The sequence below is a fragment of the Bactrocera dorsalis genome, chromosome 4, assembly GCF_023373825.1.
Source record: "Bactrocera dorsalis isolate Fly_Bdor chromosome 4, ASM2337382v1, whole genome shotgun sequence".
NCBI lineage: Eukaryota > Metazoa > Arthropoda > Insecta > Diptera > Tephritidae > Bactrocera > Bactrocera dorsalis.
The window spans coordinates 61,398,915-61,415,753 of record NC_064306.1 but is presented as its reverse complement, the minus strand read 5'-3'; the positions used below and the strand labels follow the sequence as shown (position 1 = coordinate 61,415,753).

Here is a 16,839-nt window from a genome sequence, read left to right as displayed (position 1 = left end):
ACATTTAAATTAAATTATCTTCTAAAATTTAATGTCATGAACCAATCTTACTTTTCAAATAAACAACCGATGAGATTTTTCAAATTTTATGCGTTTTTTTTTTTAAAAAAGTTATCAAGCTCTTAAAAAATCACCCTTAATATCACAAGTTTTGAATTCCATAAGATTCATTCATTTTACCGCATACAAATCACACCCTATAGAATATATTGGGATTTTGTTTAAGCCTCCAGAGTATGTAGTACATATATAAAGCTTCACTTACCAACTTCTGGCTTCGTAATTTTTTTTCGGTGATTGTGAAATATGAAAGAGTGCCAGATATGTACATATGTATATAGAGGCATGAAGCTGCCATATTTATAGGGCAGCAGCAATCCCAGTAGGAATAAATTAGTTCATTCAACCTATTTGCATAAAAAAAAATAAATTTATTTAAATGAATTCGTTTACTTTTTCTTGTAATTTAATCTATTATTTTTTTTTAGTTTTTTAGTGTTATATTAATAGTCTTGCAAAATTTTTTTCACCTAACGGCTCTACGTATTACCTAAAACTAAGCGAGATAGATATAGGGTTAAATCTTTATATATAAAAATCTTCTGACCGTGTGTTTGCATTTGAACTGCTCCTAAACGGATGAACCGATTTTGATGAAATTTTGTATGTATGTTCAAGGAGATTCGAGAATGGTTTAGATTTACAATTTGGTCCACTGGAAAATGTATTTTAAATTATTTTTTCATTTTTAATCAATTGTTAATTTTGGAATGTTTGACCGATAGATGGCGCTACCATCGCAGTGTCCAATATTCAAACCTTAAATTGGCGTAAACGTGTATTAAACAATACGATGCCAAAGTACAAGGCTACATCTGTGGATCAAGTTTTTATATTGAGGACAGTGTTCGTTCTTAAGTAATAAATTGGGTGATTCAATACATCTATGGGTAGCTATAACATTTTTTTCATACCTGCTAACTATTGGAGGGGGTATCTTGACAGGCAATTTAAAACTGCAAAAGGTCTGGCATAAAAAAATGGCGGCATAACTGAAGTGTTGATAAAAAATTTGAGATATACAGAAATCTTTTCGAAGCATTGCAAAGAGCAATGCAATATTTAAACGGGAACGATGAATACATACATACATATATGCGTACAATTTCAAACTGATCCTTCCTGAAAAATAATAACATTACTAAATATTGGGAATAGTAGAATAGAACTGCAATCAAATACACAATGCAATGAATTAAAACTGGCTCATTTATCATTCGATGAGTAATATACCACGGGCATCCCAAAAGACTGATGCCATAACCTTGCCAGCCGATTTTTTTGTCTTTCCACGCTTGAGAACTGTTTCTTAATATGCAGTCCACCAGGCTGACAATCGATTGGACTCGATTGATTTCACTGATGCACAGCCCAAATTCAATAGTATTTTTACCCCAAAAACCAATTCTTTCTTAACGCACGAAATGCTTTTTGATTCATTTTTGTTGCTTCATCAAAAATGCGATTATTCCTTAACTAATACTTTTAATCTAACTAATGGAAATCATATAGATGGTATTAGTAGTACTACCTATGTATGTATCAGCCACAGTAAAACGTAGGCGGGTCCTCTAGTAGTATATATAAATGATCAGGATGACAAGACGAGTTGAAAACCAGGTGACTCTTCCACTTTATTCTATCCATCCGTCTGCACGTGCAAGCTGCATCTTGAATAAAAATTGAGATATCTTGATGAAACTTGGTACACATGATCCCTGGCAAAAAGTAAACCGGAGATCGTAGATGGGCGTAATCGGACCACAAAATAAACTCTTAAAAGACATATTCGGTATAAAGTCAACCAGAACAACGAACATCATTTTAATAGGTACTTGCGAGCGAGAGGCATATGCAAAAGATTATTATCAGAAAAAATACTGATATATCTTGCAAATTGCTGGAACTTCACGAAGTTAAGTCTACCATACATCCTGAGGTTCACATATTCGTTTTCAGGGGTTTGAGAAGTTTTAATGAAATACTCCAGCGGTTCGAAATGGTGTCGAATGGTAAATAGATTTGCAGTAAAATTTCATTTCGTTTGAGCTCATTTGATCGCTGATTTGAAGCCTAAATTAAACTCTTTTAACCACTCTGAAAATGTGTACACCATGTGTGAACCCTAGCTGGATCTACCCAGGGGTGTTAAGAAACATCTGGTAAGGACTCTGGCCGAGCCAATTCAGCGACTTCAAAAAGGGGTGTATCTAGATTGAAATAACCAATAACAACTCAATAATATGATGTGAGTGCAGTTTTCTTTATATAAAGATAGCTTAGCCGTTGACTGAAAAATAAGCTGATTAATAAACCATGTAGAAGAAGAACCTGATACTCAGTAAACGGTACCCAGTGAAGAGAGTTGTAATTTGTTGTCATCAGTTTTTTGATTTGTTTTTATTTACAAACATCTCTAGCTTCGAACGGCCTCATTCACTCAGATCATTTCAATTTTCACATTTCAGTTTGAGATAGTTTTGTGCTGCGGATGCTTAAAGAACTTATGATTTATGACATATGGTTCATTAAACCTATTATAGAGCAGAGCTTTATCCTTTTCAACATTTTAGAACCACTTCTCGCTCGGATGAACAGATTAATGAATCAAAAAGGTAAACCCGAATTTTTCAAAAAAAAGGTACTTCACTTAAAACAAAGTAAAGTTATCAGTCTGCATGGGGCATGACGTTATATATAAGTATAACAATTCTATATTTAAGCTACCAATAAATAATCGTTGGACGAAATTATAAAAATTGCGCAATTATATACATACATACATACATACAAGTCTGATATACTTATGTACTTTCATGTTTTTCAATTTAAGCTACGCATTACAAGTTAATTACAAGTATCTGCCCTCCGCCGCCAAATATTGTTATCAGTACTGTAGATACAATAACAAGTAGACGCCACAGCGAATTATCGCAAACGTTTTCAAACGTTGACGCATGAGTCACGCTGGCGCTCGCTGGTGCTCACTGCTGCTCTCTGCATCGGTCAACGTTGAGCGGACGAGCTAAAACGTTTTTGCAACGTTTTGTTGGTGTATAAAAGCGGTCGGCAGCCAAGCAATCAGCAGCAGTTCAGCAACGAAGCCGACGACGAAAGCAGTAAACAAAGCTAAAGTGAAAAGTGAAGTGTAAATAAAGCAAATACAACAGTAAAAAAGGTGAGGAAATATTTAAAAATCAGACTTATATATTCCCATAAATAACACTCAGCGTGGAGGACATGGAAGCTGTAATGACAGAACCGGAGCAAGCTTGCTGCAGTCACGAACCGACAGCGGTTAAAGCAAAGAAGAATGCCAAAGATCAAAAATTATTGCAAAAAGCGGTAAAGAAAGCATACAAAGCACAGAAATTGCTAAACGAAGCCATCAAGCGATTGGAGGCGTCAAGCGAAAAGCAGAAGAAGAAGCACAAGCAACCGAAACATATCGAAAATAGTAGCTCTAGTACGAGTTCTGGTACTAGCTCTAGTTCCAGCTCGAGTTCTAGTTCGAGCTCAAGTTCTAGTGACAGTGATGGCGAAACTTTTATTGATTTGACGAACGAAGTGGGCAAACCGTCCAAGCGTCACCATGGACGTAAACACCATCATGGACGACGTAATCGACGTGGACGTGATCGTTCGCGCTCACGTTCGCACTCACGCGGACGTTCCCGTAGACGTTCTCGTGGTCACTCGCGTGGCCATTCACGTGGATGTTCTCGCGGACACTCACGTGGCCCTTCAAGGGGACACTCTCGTGGTCATTCCAAGACACGTGATCAAGAGTTGCGTCAATTGGCGCAGTTTTTTCGTGGCGCCAGCCTCCAAACAGCTCCCCCTATACCACATGGTCATCACCGACGACACCACCTGCGATCACATACTAGACCCGAAGTAGCTGGTAGAGGAAACAGACGATCTCGATCTAATTCACATGAACGCCACAATAAAGACGAACATAAGAAAAAGCATAAGCATAAGAAGCGACACAGCGCTAAGCATCAGCCAAGACATGGTGGTGCTGGAAGCGAAAGGGATGCGATTACAAGAAACACAGGCTCTAATTATCCATATTATTTGTGTTCACATCCACGAGATCGTTCTTATTTTCCAGGTATACCAGCAATAATGGATCAGCGCGGTATGATGATACCAGTTTATTATGACGAAGAGAGCAACCACAGGCGGAGAGCACACAGTGAGCCTCAACGTTAAAGAGAACAGTGGTGGAGGAGTTGTGAAGATTTGACTGCTATATTTTATACACTCACATATTTATCGTATATTTAATCACTTACATAAATATTATAAAAAAGACTTTAAAAAACGAACAAATAATGCAAAAGCAAAAAAAAAAAATAATAATAATAAATAAAAAAACAAAAAAATATATAAAAAAACGATGCAGAAAAAAAAATTAATATTATACCCCTAGTATTTGCTTATAGTAGATAGCATCTATATATCTAACATACATGATACACCAAGTATTAATAAATAAAATACATATTAAAAGAAATATTAAAATACAAAATGTTGTTTTATTCAAAATAAAAGGAAAATTCGCTACTCACTATTAAAGCATCTGATGGAGCTGAACTGGTTTCAGTCAGTAAAATGAATCGTGGGCCCGAAAACCCATCGATCGTGTGGACTCATCACTATACCATATGCAAAAAGGTGTATATGTGAGTCGAAACTCTTGCTCAGATGATAATAAAAATATATTAAAATTTTTTTGGGAAATTTGTTGGTTTGAAATTTTCAAAATAAGGAAGAAAGCAATTAGGGAATGTGGATTTTGGTAAAGATATTTGTGATTTTTAGACACCAAATATAGTTTTATGGCCGATATATTAGATGGCTTTCATCGTAGTATTTGGTTTCTGAAAGTGTTATCATTCTCAGACAAGGCAACTTGTGTTATAGTAGCATGAAGTTAGTGGAAAAGGGACCAACTAGGAAAGAGAAGCCACCGTATTTCTGAGTCTTAAGAAGAAACTTTTTTGTTCTTTTTGCTGTTCGTTCTCTCAGTGATACTCCTTTGCGATATTAAAAGATGCGATGGATTCCATACAATATATTGCTTACTTTTAGGCAAATAACTTAATTAGTTTTAGTAGGCAAATTTGTAATGTAAGTTAGCCTAAAAATAGGCTTTTAAAAAGCAGAGTTGGCATATTTTGCACTAAGCACTATACCATGCCTAAATGTAGGCCATTTTTTTCTTTGGCATACTTTAACTTATATTGTATATCTACGTCGACAAAAGTCAATATACATTGTGACAAAAAAGTACCCGGAAATTGCAAATAAAACGCAAAATATTTAATTACTCTTCAATATTTATTTATTGTTTTCAAAGTAGTCCCCACCATATGTAATACACTTATGGCGCCGATTTTTCCAGTCTTCGAAACACAGAAAAGAGGAAGCATTTTTAGGGATGACCTTCAGCGAACTTTGTTTTATCCTTTCATTGATTGAAAACGGATTCCATGGAGCGGCAATTTCAGTTTGGGGAGCAAGAAAAAATCACAATTCCGTTCGTTTTGAACGGAAGTCTTCACGAAAACACTTCGATACGACCAAGTAGAACCCCTTGTTGGCCGTCTGTCCTTCCGGCACAAAGTCATGATGCATAAATATACTATGTCTCATGGGCAGTTTTAATGCTTTCCATGAATGTGGGATCGGAATGCGCACGAACGTGTAAAGAGACCTGACGGTACTCTTTTTGAATAAATTTCAGTTTTATTGGGAGGTCGAGCAAGAATAATAAAAATATTCACCAAAATCATTCGAACGGACTCGCGAAAGATATCCAGCTCTCTTGCCATCTCTCCAAAGCTTGCCAGCGATTATCAAGCACCATATCCTTCACTGTTTTGATATTTTCATCAGTTGAAAAGGTCGAAGGTCGTCCAGAACGAGACCTGTCTTCAACGTTCTCTCGACCGAGAGCAATCTTCGAAACTGCTGGACCGATTAGCTTAAAGTTTGCACACGACCTTCTAGAATATATTTGTCGGGAAATGATTGAAGAAATAAAGTTTGCACAGCAACGGTATGTGCTACTTGCAGGTCACAAAAAAACTCTTCTAAAGAACAGTCGCCCACCCTGGAACCACATTTGCATTGCTTCAGGGTGGCATTCTATTTTTCGCATTGAAAGATTTACAACTGCGCAACTGCGTCCAGGTCCCGCTTTATGCTGCGTAGCAAGATTGCTGAGAACTTCTGGATAATCCCTCAGTTTGCTTCACTCTCCAGCATGACGCTGATTACGGCGATGCGTTCTCGTTGTCATCGCACAAATTCTAAAAATTCAGCGTCGTCTTCTGTCTTGTCGTTGGGTATGTAAAGTGAAAGAGGCCTGATTCACTTTTCCCATTATGTGGAAGTATCCGCGACTGGATAACAGCTGGGATGTGTAAAAGTCGAATTCTCCAAACCTGCGGCTTGTCCATAAGTTTAGATCTTTTATTAGTCCAACCGGCCAATCTACCGCGACTCTCATATTCCCATCTTTGTTGCCATGTTCTTATTGTATCTTTCTTTATTTGTTCTATTGCGCTTTTGTTGTTTTCGCATATTTTCTTTCGGATATCAGAAGGTCAATTGGGGCATTACCTCTTAAAACTAATATTGCATCGCTTGACACTGTTCGGTAGGCTGATGCCACTCTGAGGGCTGCGGTGCGGCGCAATCTTGCCACTAACTTCCGCCGGTTTTCCTTTTTAAGCACATCTGCCCAGATTTCTGCTTCGTATAATAAGACGCTGATTATGGTCAACATTTCGAGCTTTCTCTCTTCTTTGCTAGGGTCTCCTATGTTGGCCATTAGTGTTCTGAGTTGGGAGGTGATTTTCGCTGCCTTTCCTGAGAAGTGCTGGATTTTTAACTAGAAGGTTAGTATTTTATAGCTCCTATAGTTGATCTACTGGGTCTAAAGCCGTATTGTCTAGGGAAGAGTCCTCCAGCTTCGTTGATAGCCTCTTTGAGTCTAGGTTTAAGCAGCCTTTCATAGAGCTTTCCCGCTGTATCAAGTATGCATAGTGGACAGTATGCTGATGGCAAGTTGGGATCTCCTTTTTCCTTACTGATTACTGATTAGCACCAACTTTTGCTTTTCCAGGGTTCAGGGAATATTCCGACTCCGAGTCAGGGCTTGTACATATTTCATAGTAAAACTGGTCGCTCTGCAGCGATTTTTTACAGGATTTCCGGTCTGGGTGATTTATTGGCCTTGAGATTGGCAGTAGCCACTTATAGCTCTTCGAGGGTAGACTAGGGTATTTGAAAAAATCTTAGAAAATCTTAGAGTTTGTTCTGGATCCCTAGCCCTTTTTTCGTGTGTGGGGAAGAGTGCGTTTACGATCTGATACTTTTTCTCAGCCGTTAAGTAAGGTTGCTTTGCTTGAGCACTACTATTTTATACCCAAGTCCCCAGGGTTTTTGTTAATACACTCGAGCAGTTCCTGCCATTTTTTCTTTTTGCTATCATCGATGGCATGCTTTAGCTCCTTTTTTGGTGCTTTGTATTGCTCGTTTGTATGTCATTCACCTTTTATAACATTATCGACAACACAATTGCACAATGTATTGTAAAACAAAGTGATGAAATCATATTCTATGCTTTTCGAAAGTTTTGTAGATTTTCCCATTATATCGGGCACGATACGTGTCGTGATAAGCATATATGCACTATAATTGTCTAGTATATGTATAACGTTAGGCTTCGCTTACCGCTTTCCGGCTGCGTAATTTTTTGCGGTATCTGCGAAATATAAAAGCGAAAACAAAATGCCCGATAAATACTATAGAGTTATAAAACTGGAGTACATATGTATATTGAAGGCTACAAAAGTCCCTGTAGGAAAATTTACAAATGTCAAACTTATTGCAAAAAAAATATATAATTTTATTTAAATTAATTTATTTTCATTAAGTTTTAATTTTTTTTCTATTTTTATTAATTTTTTAATTTTAATAATTAATTTTAATTTTAAAATTTAGCAATTAAATTTTTTCTGTAATTAAATTTGTATTGGCTTATTATTCCTTACTTTAAGTTTTCTTATTTATTTTTTTTTTTTAGTTAAATTACATGCATTCGCTAAAGATTTAATGATTCCACATACATATATGTATATATTAAGACTGCACTGCATATACTATTTATATTTATTTAATTTAATTTATTAAACTAATTTTAATTTTTTTAACTGCGAATATTTTATAAATATTGTTTTATATATGTATATATTTTTTTGTATTTATACTTTGTTATATTTATGTTTTGTTTATTTTTTGTTTTTTTTTTATTTTATTTTATTATTATTATTTTTTTGTTTTACATCTTTATTTTCATGGTATGTTGTTTTTAATTTTAATCAAGCTTTTTCTTTTAAATTTATGCCTTATTATTTAATTGGAATTTTTTAAGTTTAATTTTTTATTAACAGAAACTTTAATTTTTACCCTTCTGATATTAATTTCATTTAATTTTAATTTATTTAATTTAATTTACATACTTATTTCAACTTTTTTAAATAAATTTATTTTTACTTTGACTTATTCTATTTTAATTTATTTTATTTGATTTATTTCATTTTTTTGTATTTTATTTTTATTTTTACTTTAACTTTATGTTTTTTAATTTAATTTTAATTATTTTAATTAATTTTAATTTTTTGGATTTATTTTATATACATTTTTTATTTTAATTTACTTCTTCATTAATGTTAAATAAATTTATTTTTAATTTAACTAATTTTATTTGAATTAATTTAATTTTTATATTATTATTATTTTACTTTAATTTTATGTTTTTAATTTAGTTTAATTTAATTTAATTTATTTTAGTTTTATTTTTAATTAATTTAATTTTTTTAAATTATTTTATTTTAATTTTATTTTATTTAATTACTTAAATTATATGTTGATATTTTAAAATATATTTTTTTAATTTATTTCATTAATTTTAATTATTTTATTTTTAATTTTATTTAATTTAGTTTATTTTATTTTAATTTTTTTTATGTTAGTTTATTTTATTTTATTTTAATTCATTAAATTTAATTTTATTTATAAATAAATATACTTTTACTTTAACTTTAAGTTATTTAATTTTATTTTAATTTTTTTTTTTTTTTTATTTATTTTATTTTTTAATTATTTAATGTATTTTTAATTTTTTTTTTAATTATTTTATTTAATTTTAATTTTTTAAATTAATTTATTTTATTTTAATTTATTTTTATTAAAATTATATTTTCAAATTAATGTAGTTAATTTATTTCATTTTATTTTAATTTTATTTTTTTTAATTTATTTTATTTTATTTTATTTTATTTTATTTTATTTTAATTTTTTTAATTTACTTTTATTTTTTATTTTAACATTATCTTATTTAATTTATTCCATTTGCCGAGTGAGTTTCTGCACGGAATCCCATAGGAATCATACATACTATATACAGCGATAAATATTTACTTATTGCTGTATTAGTAATTTACTTACTGCGTATTAAATTAACAAGTATATAGAAGAGCGACAAAGTAAATAGAGATAACACGAAGAGAATTTTGGTATAAAAGGCCCGGCAGCCGCAGCCAATGACATCAGTAATAACGAGTGCGTTCATTGTGACTACTCAAAGCAGCAACAAGTTTGTTAAGTGCAAAAATATACAAATCTGAAGTATCGAATATAGTGATCCAGAAGTGAATTTCACAATAAAGTGTAAACCCCCAAAGTGGAGAAGATACAAGTTGAAGTGCGAATCAATCAAAATAGATCAACAACAAAATAAGCAGAGCACACAAAGTGAAGAGAGCAAAAAGCATCAAAATAAATAAATAGAAAAGAGAGCAAAATAGAAAGCACAAAAAAGCCATACAAAAAGTAGCTCCAGCAGTGCGAGTGCCTAAAAACATTGTGAAATTTTGGTAAAATCCAGTGTGCGAGTGTGTGTGTGCAATAAGATGACAAATCATGCAAATTGTGGTGACTGTGAGCTTGGCCGTGACGTGGCGCAAACAAGAACGGGTGAGCGACTAAATCTACGCAGGGCTATGAAGCGGGCTGGCAAGGCGCAGCGCCGACTTAACGAAGCTATTTTTCTGGCGAGTGCGCGTGGAGAGAGGGACAACACGAGCTCAAGCTCCAGTGAAAGTGATGGCGAGGGGGCGGCACCTAGAGAACGCCGCAGTGCAGGCGAAGGCGGCAGAGCGCGTTTCTATCCCTTTCACCATGGTCCCTGGGCTGGGCGTCATGGCATGCCCGGCCCTCACGGACCGTGGGGTTCAATGCGCGGATTTCCACCAGGTAGGCATATGATGGGTTTTCCTGGTTTCGGTGCCGGTTTTCCAGGTATGAGGCCGCACGGTGTGGGGCCTCATCCACATCACCATCACCATGGTCACGGTCATGGTCATCATCATGGTCACGGCCATCATCATCATCACCGTGGCGCTTTTGGTGATTCTCATCCGTTTGGCGGACATGGTGGTCGCTGTGGCCGTCATGGTGGCATGGGTCGCCATGGACATGGTCCGTGGTCGGGCCCTTTTGGCAGGCACTTTCCTCACTTTGGTGATGTGGGTCATCGCAGCGGACGTCGCGAGCGGGCACGAAGTGTGCCTAGATTCTAAGCGGTGGACAGCGAAAGCGGTAAATTACAGCCTATTTACATATACACATATTTGCTTTTGAAAAAAATATATAAATAATAAAAAAAAAAATTACTGAAAATAAAAATGAAATTATAATCGTTCAGCACAAAATTACGTCTTTTATTTCTTAATGAACTGACTCTGTATTTTTCATGTGAGTATGTATCTACCTACCTATGTATGTACATATATGTATGTTGGTTTTTATGATCGTTAACTAATATGGTCGACTAGACATTTGGCTTTGATGGTAATATTTTAGGAAATATTTCAGGTACATATAGAAGTGTGTATACTGTTATCGGAAAGAATCTTCTGTTGTATTTCACAAAAATAGAAATTTCGAGTAGAAAACAAAATATTTGCATACTTCTGAAATGCGAATAACGAGAGAAGACTTCCCTAAGATTGATTAGTGTTTATTAAATTCGGAACTAGTTGGCTTTAAAAGAAAATTACATAAGAAGAATAACAGAAAATGCCTATTTTATTACCCAATGAATTATTTCAGGGCGACTTTCAGTTGAAGTGAACGAACAGAACTTTTGCTTTAACAACTCGAATTTTTTACAATAAACAAAAGCAATGCAAAGGCGTCAAATATCATTTATACACGCATGTGTTTGTTTCTTCATATGGCAGTAGGTGTTTTCAGTTAGCAGAAATTTAACTGGCAGCTGCTTGTTCTCTCAACTTCTTACGCTCTCAACTTGTGCTCTCTTCTACAGGTTTTTTGGGTTAAGAAACGATTTTCCAACAGCAACTTGGCTAGCTGGTGATAGTTAGCTGTGAAAAAACAAGTTTTTTGTGTGGATGTTCAATTTTGTGCAAATCAGCTGTTTACTGATTAAGCTATCAGTGTTGCATGAAAACGGCTTTCACTAGGGCTTCAAGGTTGTATTTTTCTATGAAATGGTTAAAGTTGAAATAAAACTTAAGGACATGAATAAATTTCGTTTCCGATTGTAGAAACTTAAAATATGAGGTGAAATATTCCAAATAAAGAATGCGCTTTACAATATTAACGCGATTGAAATTTAGAAGATTTTAGTATTTTACATATACTTATATAATATATAGCACAAACTCAAGATGTTGTCATGTTACTTCAAAATGAGCACCACATTCACTAATAAGTAGAATGTACTACTGTGGGCAAAATATGGTAAGTCTTTTTAATTAAAATTTTGTACAAATACCCATTTGTCGAAATATTTTTTTTCTAGGTTGATGGACTGTCACTGACATCTGAGCCATATGTCACATCAAAATAGTCATTAGTATTTAGGGCCGCCTCAGAATGGGTACTTGTATGTTAAAGACGGATATGCTAATAAAGCGGTGTATGTAATGTATAGGTAGAGGACATGTTGTTAATCTGTCGCCCTCCATATAAATGTGTACATTCAACTCAGCTGTCAGCTGCTACATTTCCGCTTCGGAATCAACGCTATTCATCCTCTAAAATAGTCGTGTCTTTCTGAACTACATAAAATGTATTCGGCGATTTTTAAGGTGAGTTACATTATTCAACAAAAGATGTTACATTAAATTGAGTATGCGGAATCAAATTTCTGGTACCGAAATGTTCAGAATGTTGGAAAAGGTATTCGGTGATAATTATTCAAAGGGGGTCCAGAACGCTTGTCTAGGACGGTCATCAATATCAACTGATGATCAAAACGTCAATAAAATAAGGGAAATTGAGAATCGACGATTAACAGTCAGAAATCTCACTGGGATCATTGGAATATGGAATGGATTAGTGATAACCATTTTGAACGATCATGTGGCCCTAAGAAAAGTGAAAGATAAATAGAGAAAGTAATTTTTTTCGAAAAATAGAGTCGCATTAACGTCTATGAAATAATTCTTTTCGACTGGCGATCAGTCTTGGATCTATGCTTACGACCCGGAAACAAACAAAGCCGAAACAATCACGTCAATGCTTCCGATCAACCAAACTGTCAGCAAGGAATACTTTTTGAGTGTTATGCGTCGTTTGTTCGGAGCTATTCATTAAAAGAGGCAAACTTATGAGTCTGCAAATCTTGGTTTTTGCACCACGTGGTTTTTCGTCAAGTTTTCAATTAATACTCGTATCGTGCCGCTATCACCATATTCGCCTGATTTAGCTCCGTGTGTCTTCTAACTATTCAGCAAATTCAAATGACCGCGTGAATCGCTGTTTCGAGGATTGGAAGAAACGTTGCCACAAGTGTATTTGGAAGGGAAATTACTTTGTGGGGGACGACATAGATGTTGAAAAATAAATGAAGAATTTTTAAATTATGATCAAAGTCATCCTATTTTTTGCTCATATTAATATGATTCTGAAAATTAAAAAAAAAATCAATTTAGTAACAATTTTTAAACAAAAAATTAAAATGAATAATTTAAGTATGCTCTCAAAGTTGTGTTTGCTATAAAATTCATATTTTGTATTTTATTAGTTTCATTGAAATTCTTCTAACTGCACTCCTCTACAAATCACCTATACAAATACAGTGAGTAAGTATGTAAGTAAGTGGCTAACAACCCGTTTGTTATGCATATGTTGCAACTTTGTTATATTTAAATGAAATTAATGTAGTTACATAACCCTAGGCGCATTATTAACCAACACAAACTTTACCAGCTACGAAATGCACACACTTCAAAGTTTGCTCCGCTTAACGATGCTCCAGTGCGCAAAGTGGGGTGAGGCTTAGGTCATTACTCGGGGCACTCAACTTTCATATGGGGCAACTTGTACTCACATGTGACCACAAAATTGATGTGCATTTTGCAGGAGCTATTAGTTTGCGGTCATGGGGGTCTTAATGGATTAAGTTATGTATGGGAGTTTGTATATTGTTACATGAAAAAAAGATAAGCGGGCTCACTGGTAGCTGGAAGGATGGAAAATATGAAAATGTTTTAGTTTTTTGGGAACAAATGGATTTAAAAGAGTGTAGTGAAAGGGCATAATAATATATTTTCATTCACCAAATATGTTCTCAAGTGATTTCTTTATAAGATGGGGGATGAGACAAATGTTGAGAGCGCTATCTGAAGTCAATTATAATTCAATAAAAAATCTATTGTTGAAATAAGACATTAATTTAGAAAATTTAGACAATATCCTTTTGATTGGTATTCTTAACGCTTACGCAGGGAAGGATTTTACGTTCCCCTTAATGGCCTAAATCAAATGGTAATCTATCAGTGGGCAAATGCCGCTGCAAGTAGTTTTCTATTGAAGTTATTCTTGCGGAAGATATCAATCCATTGCTTGATTATCCAACTGGTCCTCAGCAGGTTTAACATTGTGACAGAAAATACCCAGAAATTGTAATTAAATTCTTCAACCTTTCCAACTGCTGAAAATACTAAAAAAGTGAAGGATATGATGCTTGAAAACCGTCAGACCAGTGTTAGAGAGATGGCAAGAGAACTCGACATCTCCCGCGAGTCCGATCGATTGATCTTTTTGGATATTTTCGGTATAAAAAGCGTTCTTGTCCGTCTCGTTCCGATAAAGCTGGATTTTTTTCAATAAGTGCCATAAACAGGTCTCTTTGGACATTTTTGATCGTGTGAATTCCGATTCAACATTCACATAACTGCCTATGTGACATGGGTTTATGAGTCAAGAATAATCGGAATGGAGAGAAAAAAACGAGCCAAAACCCAAAAAACGCCAAAGCCGCTCAAAAATGAAGGTGACGCTCATTGTTGTTTTCGATATTCGAGTTTAGTGCATCATGAATTTGTTCCTGAGAGACAGATGGCCAGTAAGGAGTTCTATGTGGCCGTATTGAGGCGTTTGCGTGAGAACATCTGCTGAAAACGGCCCGAATTGTGGAAGAACAATTCATGGATTTTACACGATGATAACATGATAACGCACCTTCGGGCGATCATTGTGACCGAATTCAAAGCCAAAAACGCAATGACTACCATCGATCAACCAACATATTTAACAGATTTTCCTTCGTTTGATTTTTTCTTGTTCCTCAAACTGAAATTGACGCTCTAAGGAACTCCAAAGTTCGCAGAGATTAAACAAAATTCTTTGAAGGGGCTGAAGGCTATCCCTTATTAAAGTGTTTCGAAAAATGGAAAAATCGTTGGCATAAGTGCATTAGATCTGGTGGAGATTACTATGAAGGTGACAAAATAAATATTGACGAATAATTAAATATTAGGCAGTCGAAAAAGTCTTTTCGTATTTCTAATTAAACTTCAACTTATTTTTCTAAATACATAAATAAATAAACAAATATGTACCATTTTGGTTGACCACTTTTTACAATTTTCCGCTAAAGACATTATTCCATCAGTGTAAATTGAAATTTCCAAATTTCCAGAACGGAAGCGAGCGAACCATTGTGGCTTTTCATTTGATGTTTTATCTAATTGGATTTTATACAGTTCTCTAAATGTATGCTCCCCTCAGCCAACTGAAATATAATTAAGTAATTTTTTAACTTTAAAGCTCCATTATATGCATATATGGATATACCTATGTAACTATGTCTGTACTCCGACGACCTGCCCACTCCCAAAAAAATTGTTACTGGCCTCTATGAGAACTCGCAAACTTTTCACTGAGATGCGTGAATTTTTAATGCAATCAAAACGCCGGGGAACTAACTCAAGGTCGTGGTGGATATTTACATTTACGGAAGGATGTATATGTGTATACATATTTCAAAATATATATATATATTTACAACAATTCGAGTATAATATTAATTTTGTACGAAAATACGCATGTAAATAATAAGGTTATATTAAGCAGATTGAGGACGTCTTTTCCTTATAAAAGTGAATCAACGAAAAGGAAACGAAGTTGCCAGATGGAGTACGGTGCGATGTAGAGTTACGTACGTGTTTTCTATAAATTTGTATTTATCAATAGTTCTGGTTTTTAAATGGCTGTTGATATTCACCTTCGCTCTAGAAATTGTGGAAAGTTTGCCTTGAAACAGTTGACCTTTCACTACTTTCAATGAATATAACGCTGATAGTTCGACGGTGGGTTATACGTAACCCGAACGGACTTTGCTTTTCAATCGGTTCAAGAACTTTCATTTCCAGAGGATTCCACAGGTAAGATTAAATTAAATTATAATCTTTTATATCGATACAGCAATAACAGCAAAAATGTTATAGAAGGATTTGTAAAAATTATAGTGTTAGCAATAGAGCGGTCCTCAAATACAAAAATCATATTATGATTGTTAACAAACCTTGATTTTATGAATATAAGGACAAAATGCCTTAACCAACTAGCATTTGGTGGTCCAAAAATGAAATGAATCTTAGAAAAAAAATCTGGCGAAAATCTATAGATTGATGCCTATCACTATCAAAAAGTGATTCATGGTTAATTTGTTCCTTTAAATGCTTACATACAGTTCGAAGGCCGAAAAAAGGTTTTTTCTGAGAAAAAACTTTAAAATTTATTGATCCACAAATTTCTGCACACATTATGGTATCTTTGAACTATGTTTTAAGACTAATTATTAGTAAAATATTTTTTGAAAAGGAACTGAAGCTGATCTCTTGGAGCTACTCTCAAAAAACACGTTTTACGGTGCCCACCATATCTCTGAACTGGAGTCTCTAAAATTAAAAAACCGAAACGATTTCGTTAAGGTAATGTTAAATCTAGTAAATCAAATTGAAGGAATAAGCAAACTAAAATTTTTTGACAAACTGGGGTTTCTCAAAAAAAAAAAAAAAAACAAATCGATTTTTGACCAAAATTTCGGCCTTAAATAGCTTAAAAAACTATACATATTGGTTAGAAAAAAATTCGTTTAATTAGAAGGTCATTTTAAAATTATGACTAATCTGTTGGTCACCGACTTTGAAAACACTATGTTGAGAAAAACGCGCTTAAAGTTTGGCCTTGTATTTCCAAGCACACTCTAAAACGCCTTTTCAAATTGGCGTGTAACTTCGAAAATAATCACCAGAACGATTTTTCTGTGCGTATTCTTAAACATATGTACATTATGAAAAAAAAAATTAAAAAAAAAATGGATTTTCTCAGAATTCTAACTGCACACAATCTCTTAACTACAAGACAACAACCATGAGATGA

At 34.2% G+C, this 16,839-nt stretch overlaps 2 protein-coding genes across 2 annotated transcripts; both read left to right on the top strand.

Moving 5' to 3' along the window:
* Nucleotides 1–3,136: 3,136 nt before the first annotated feature.
* Nucleotides 3,137–4,597, top strand: LOC105229756 (arginine/serine-rich protein PNISR). Its single transcript, XM_011210191.4, has one exon. The coding sequence runs from the start codon at nt 3,301–3,303 to the stop codon at nt 4,276–4,278; it is 978 nt and encodes a 325-aa protein (XP_011208493.2). The 5' UTR covers nt 3,137–3,300; the 3' UTR covers nt 4,279–4,597.
* A 5,455-nt stretch (nt 4,598–10,052) lies between these two features.
* Nucleotides 10,053–10,721, top strand: LOC105229804 (uncharacterized). The gene has a single exon (XM_011210264.2). The coding sequence runs from the start codon at nt 10,053–10,055 to the stop codon at nt 10,719–10,721; it is 669 nt and encodes a 222-aa protein (XP_011208566.2).
* The last annotated feature ends 6,118 nt before the right edge of the window (nt 10,722–16,839 follow it).

Excerpts from the sequence above, each read along its gene's own strand:
- LOC105229756 (XM_011210191.4), top strand. The coding sequence starts at position 3,301 with ATGGAAGCTGTAATGACAGAACCGGAGCAAGCTTGCTGCAGTCACGAA.
- LOC105229804 (XM_011210264.2), top strand. The coding sequence starts at position 10,053 with ATGACAAATCATGCAAATTGTGGTGACTGTGAGCTTGGCCGTGACGTG.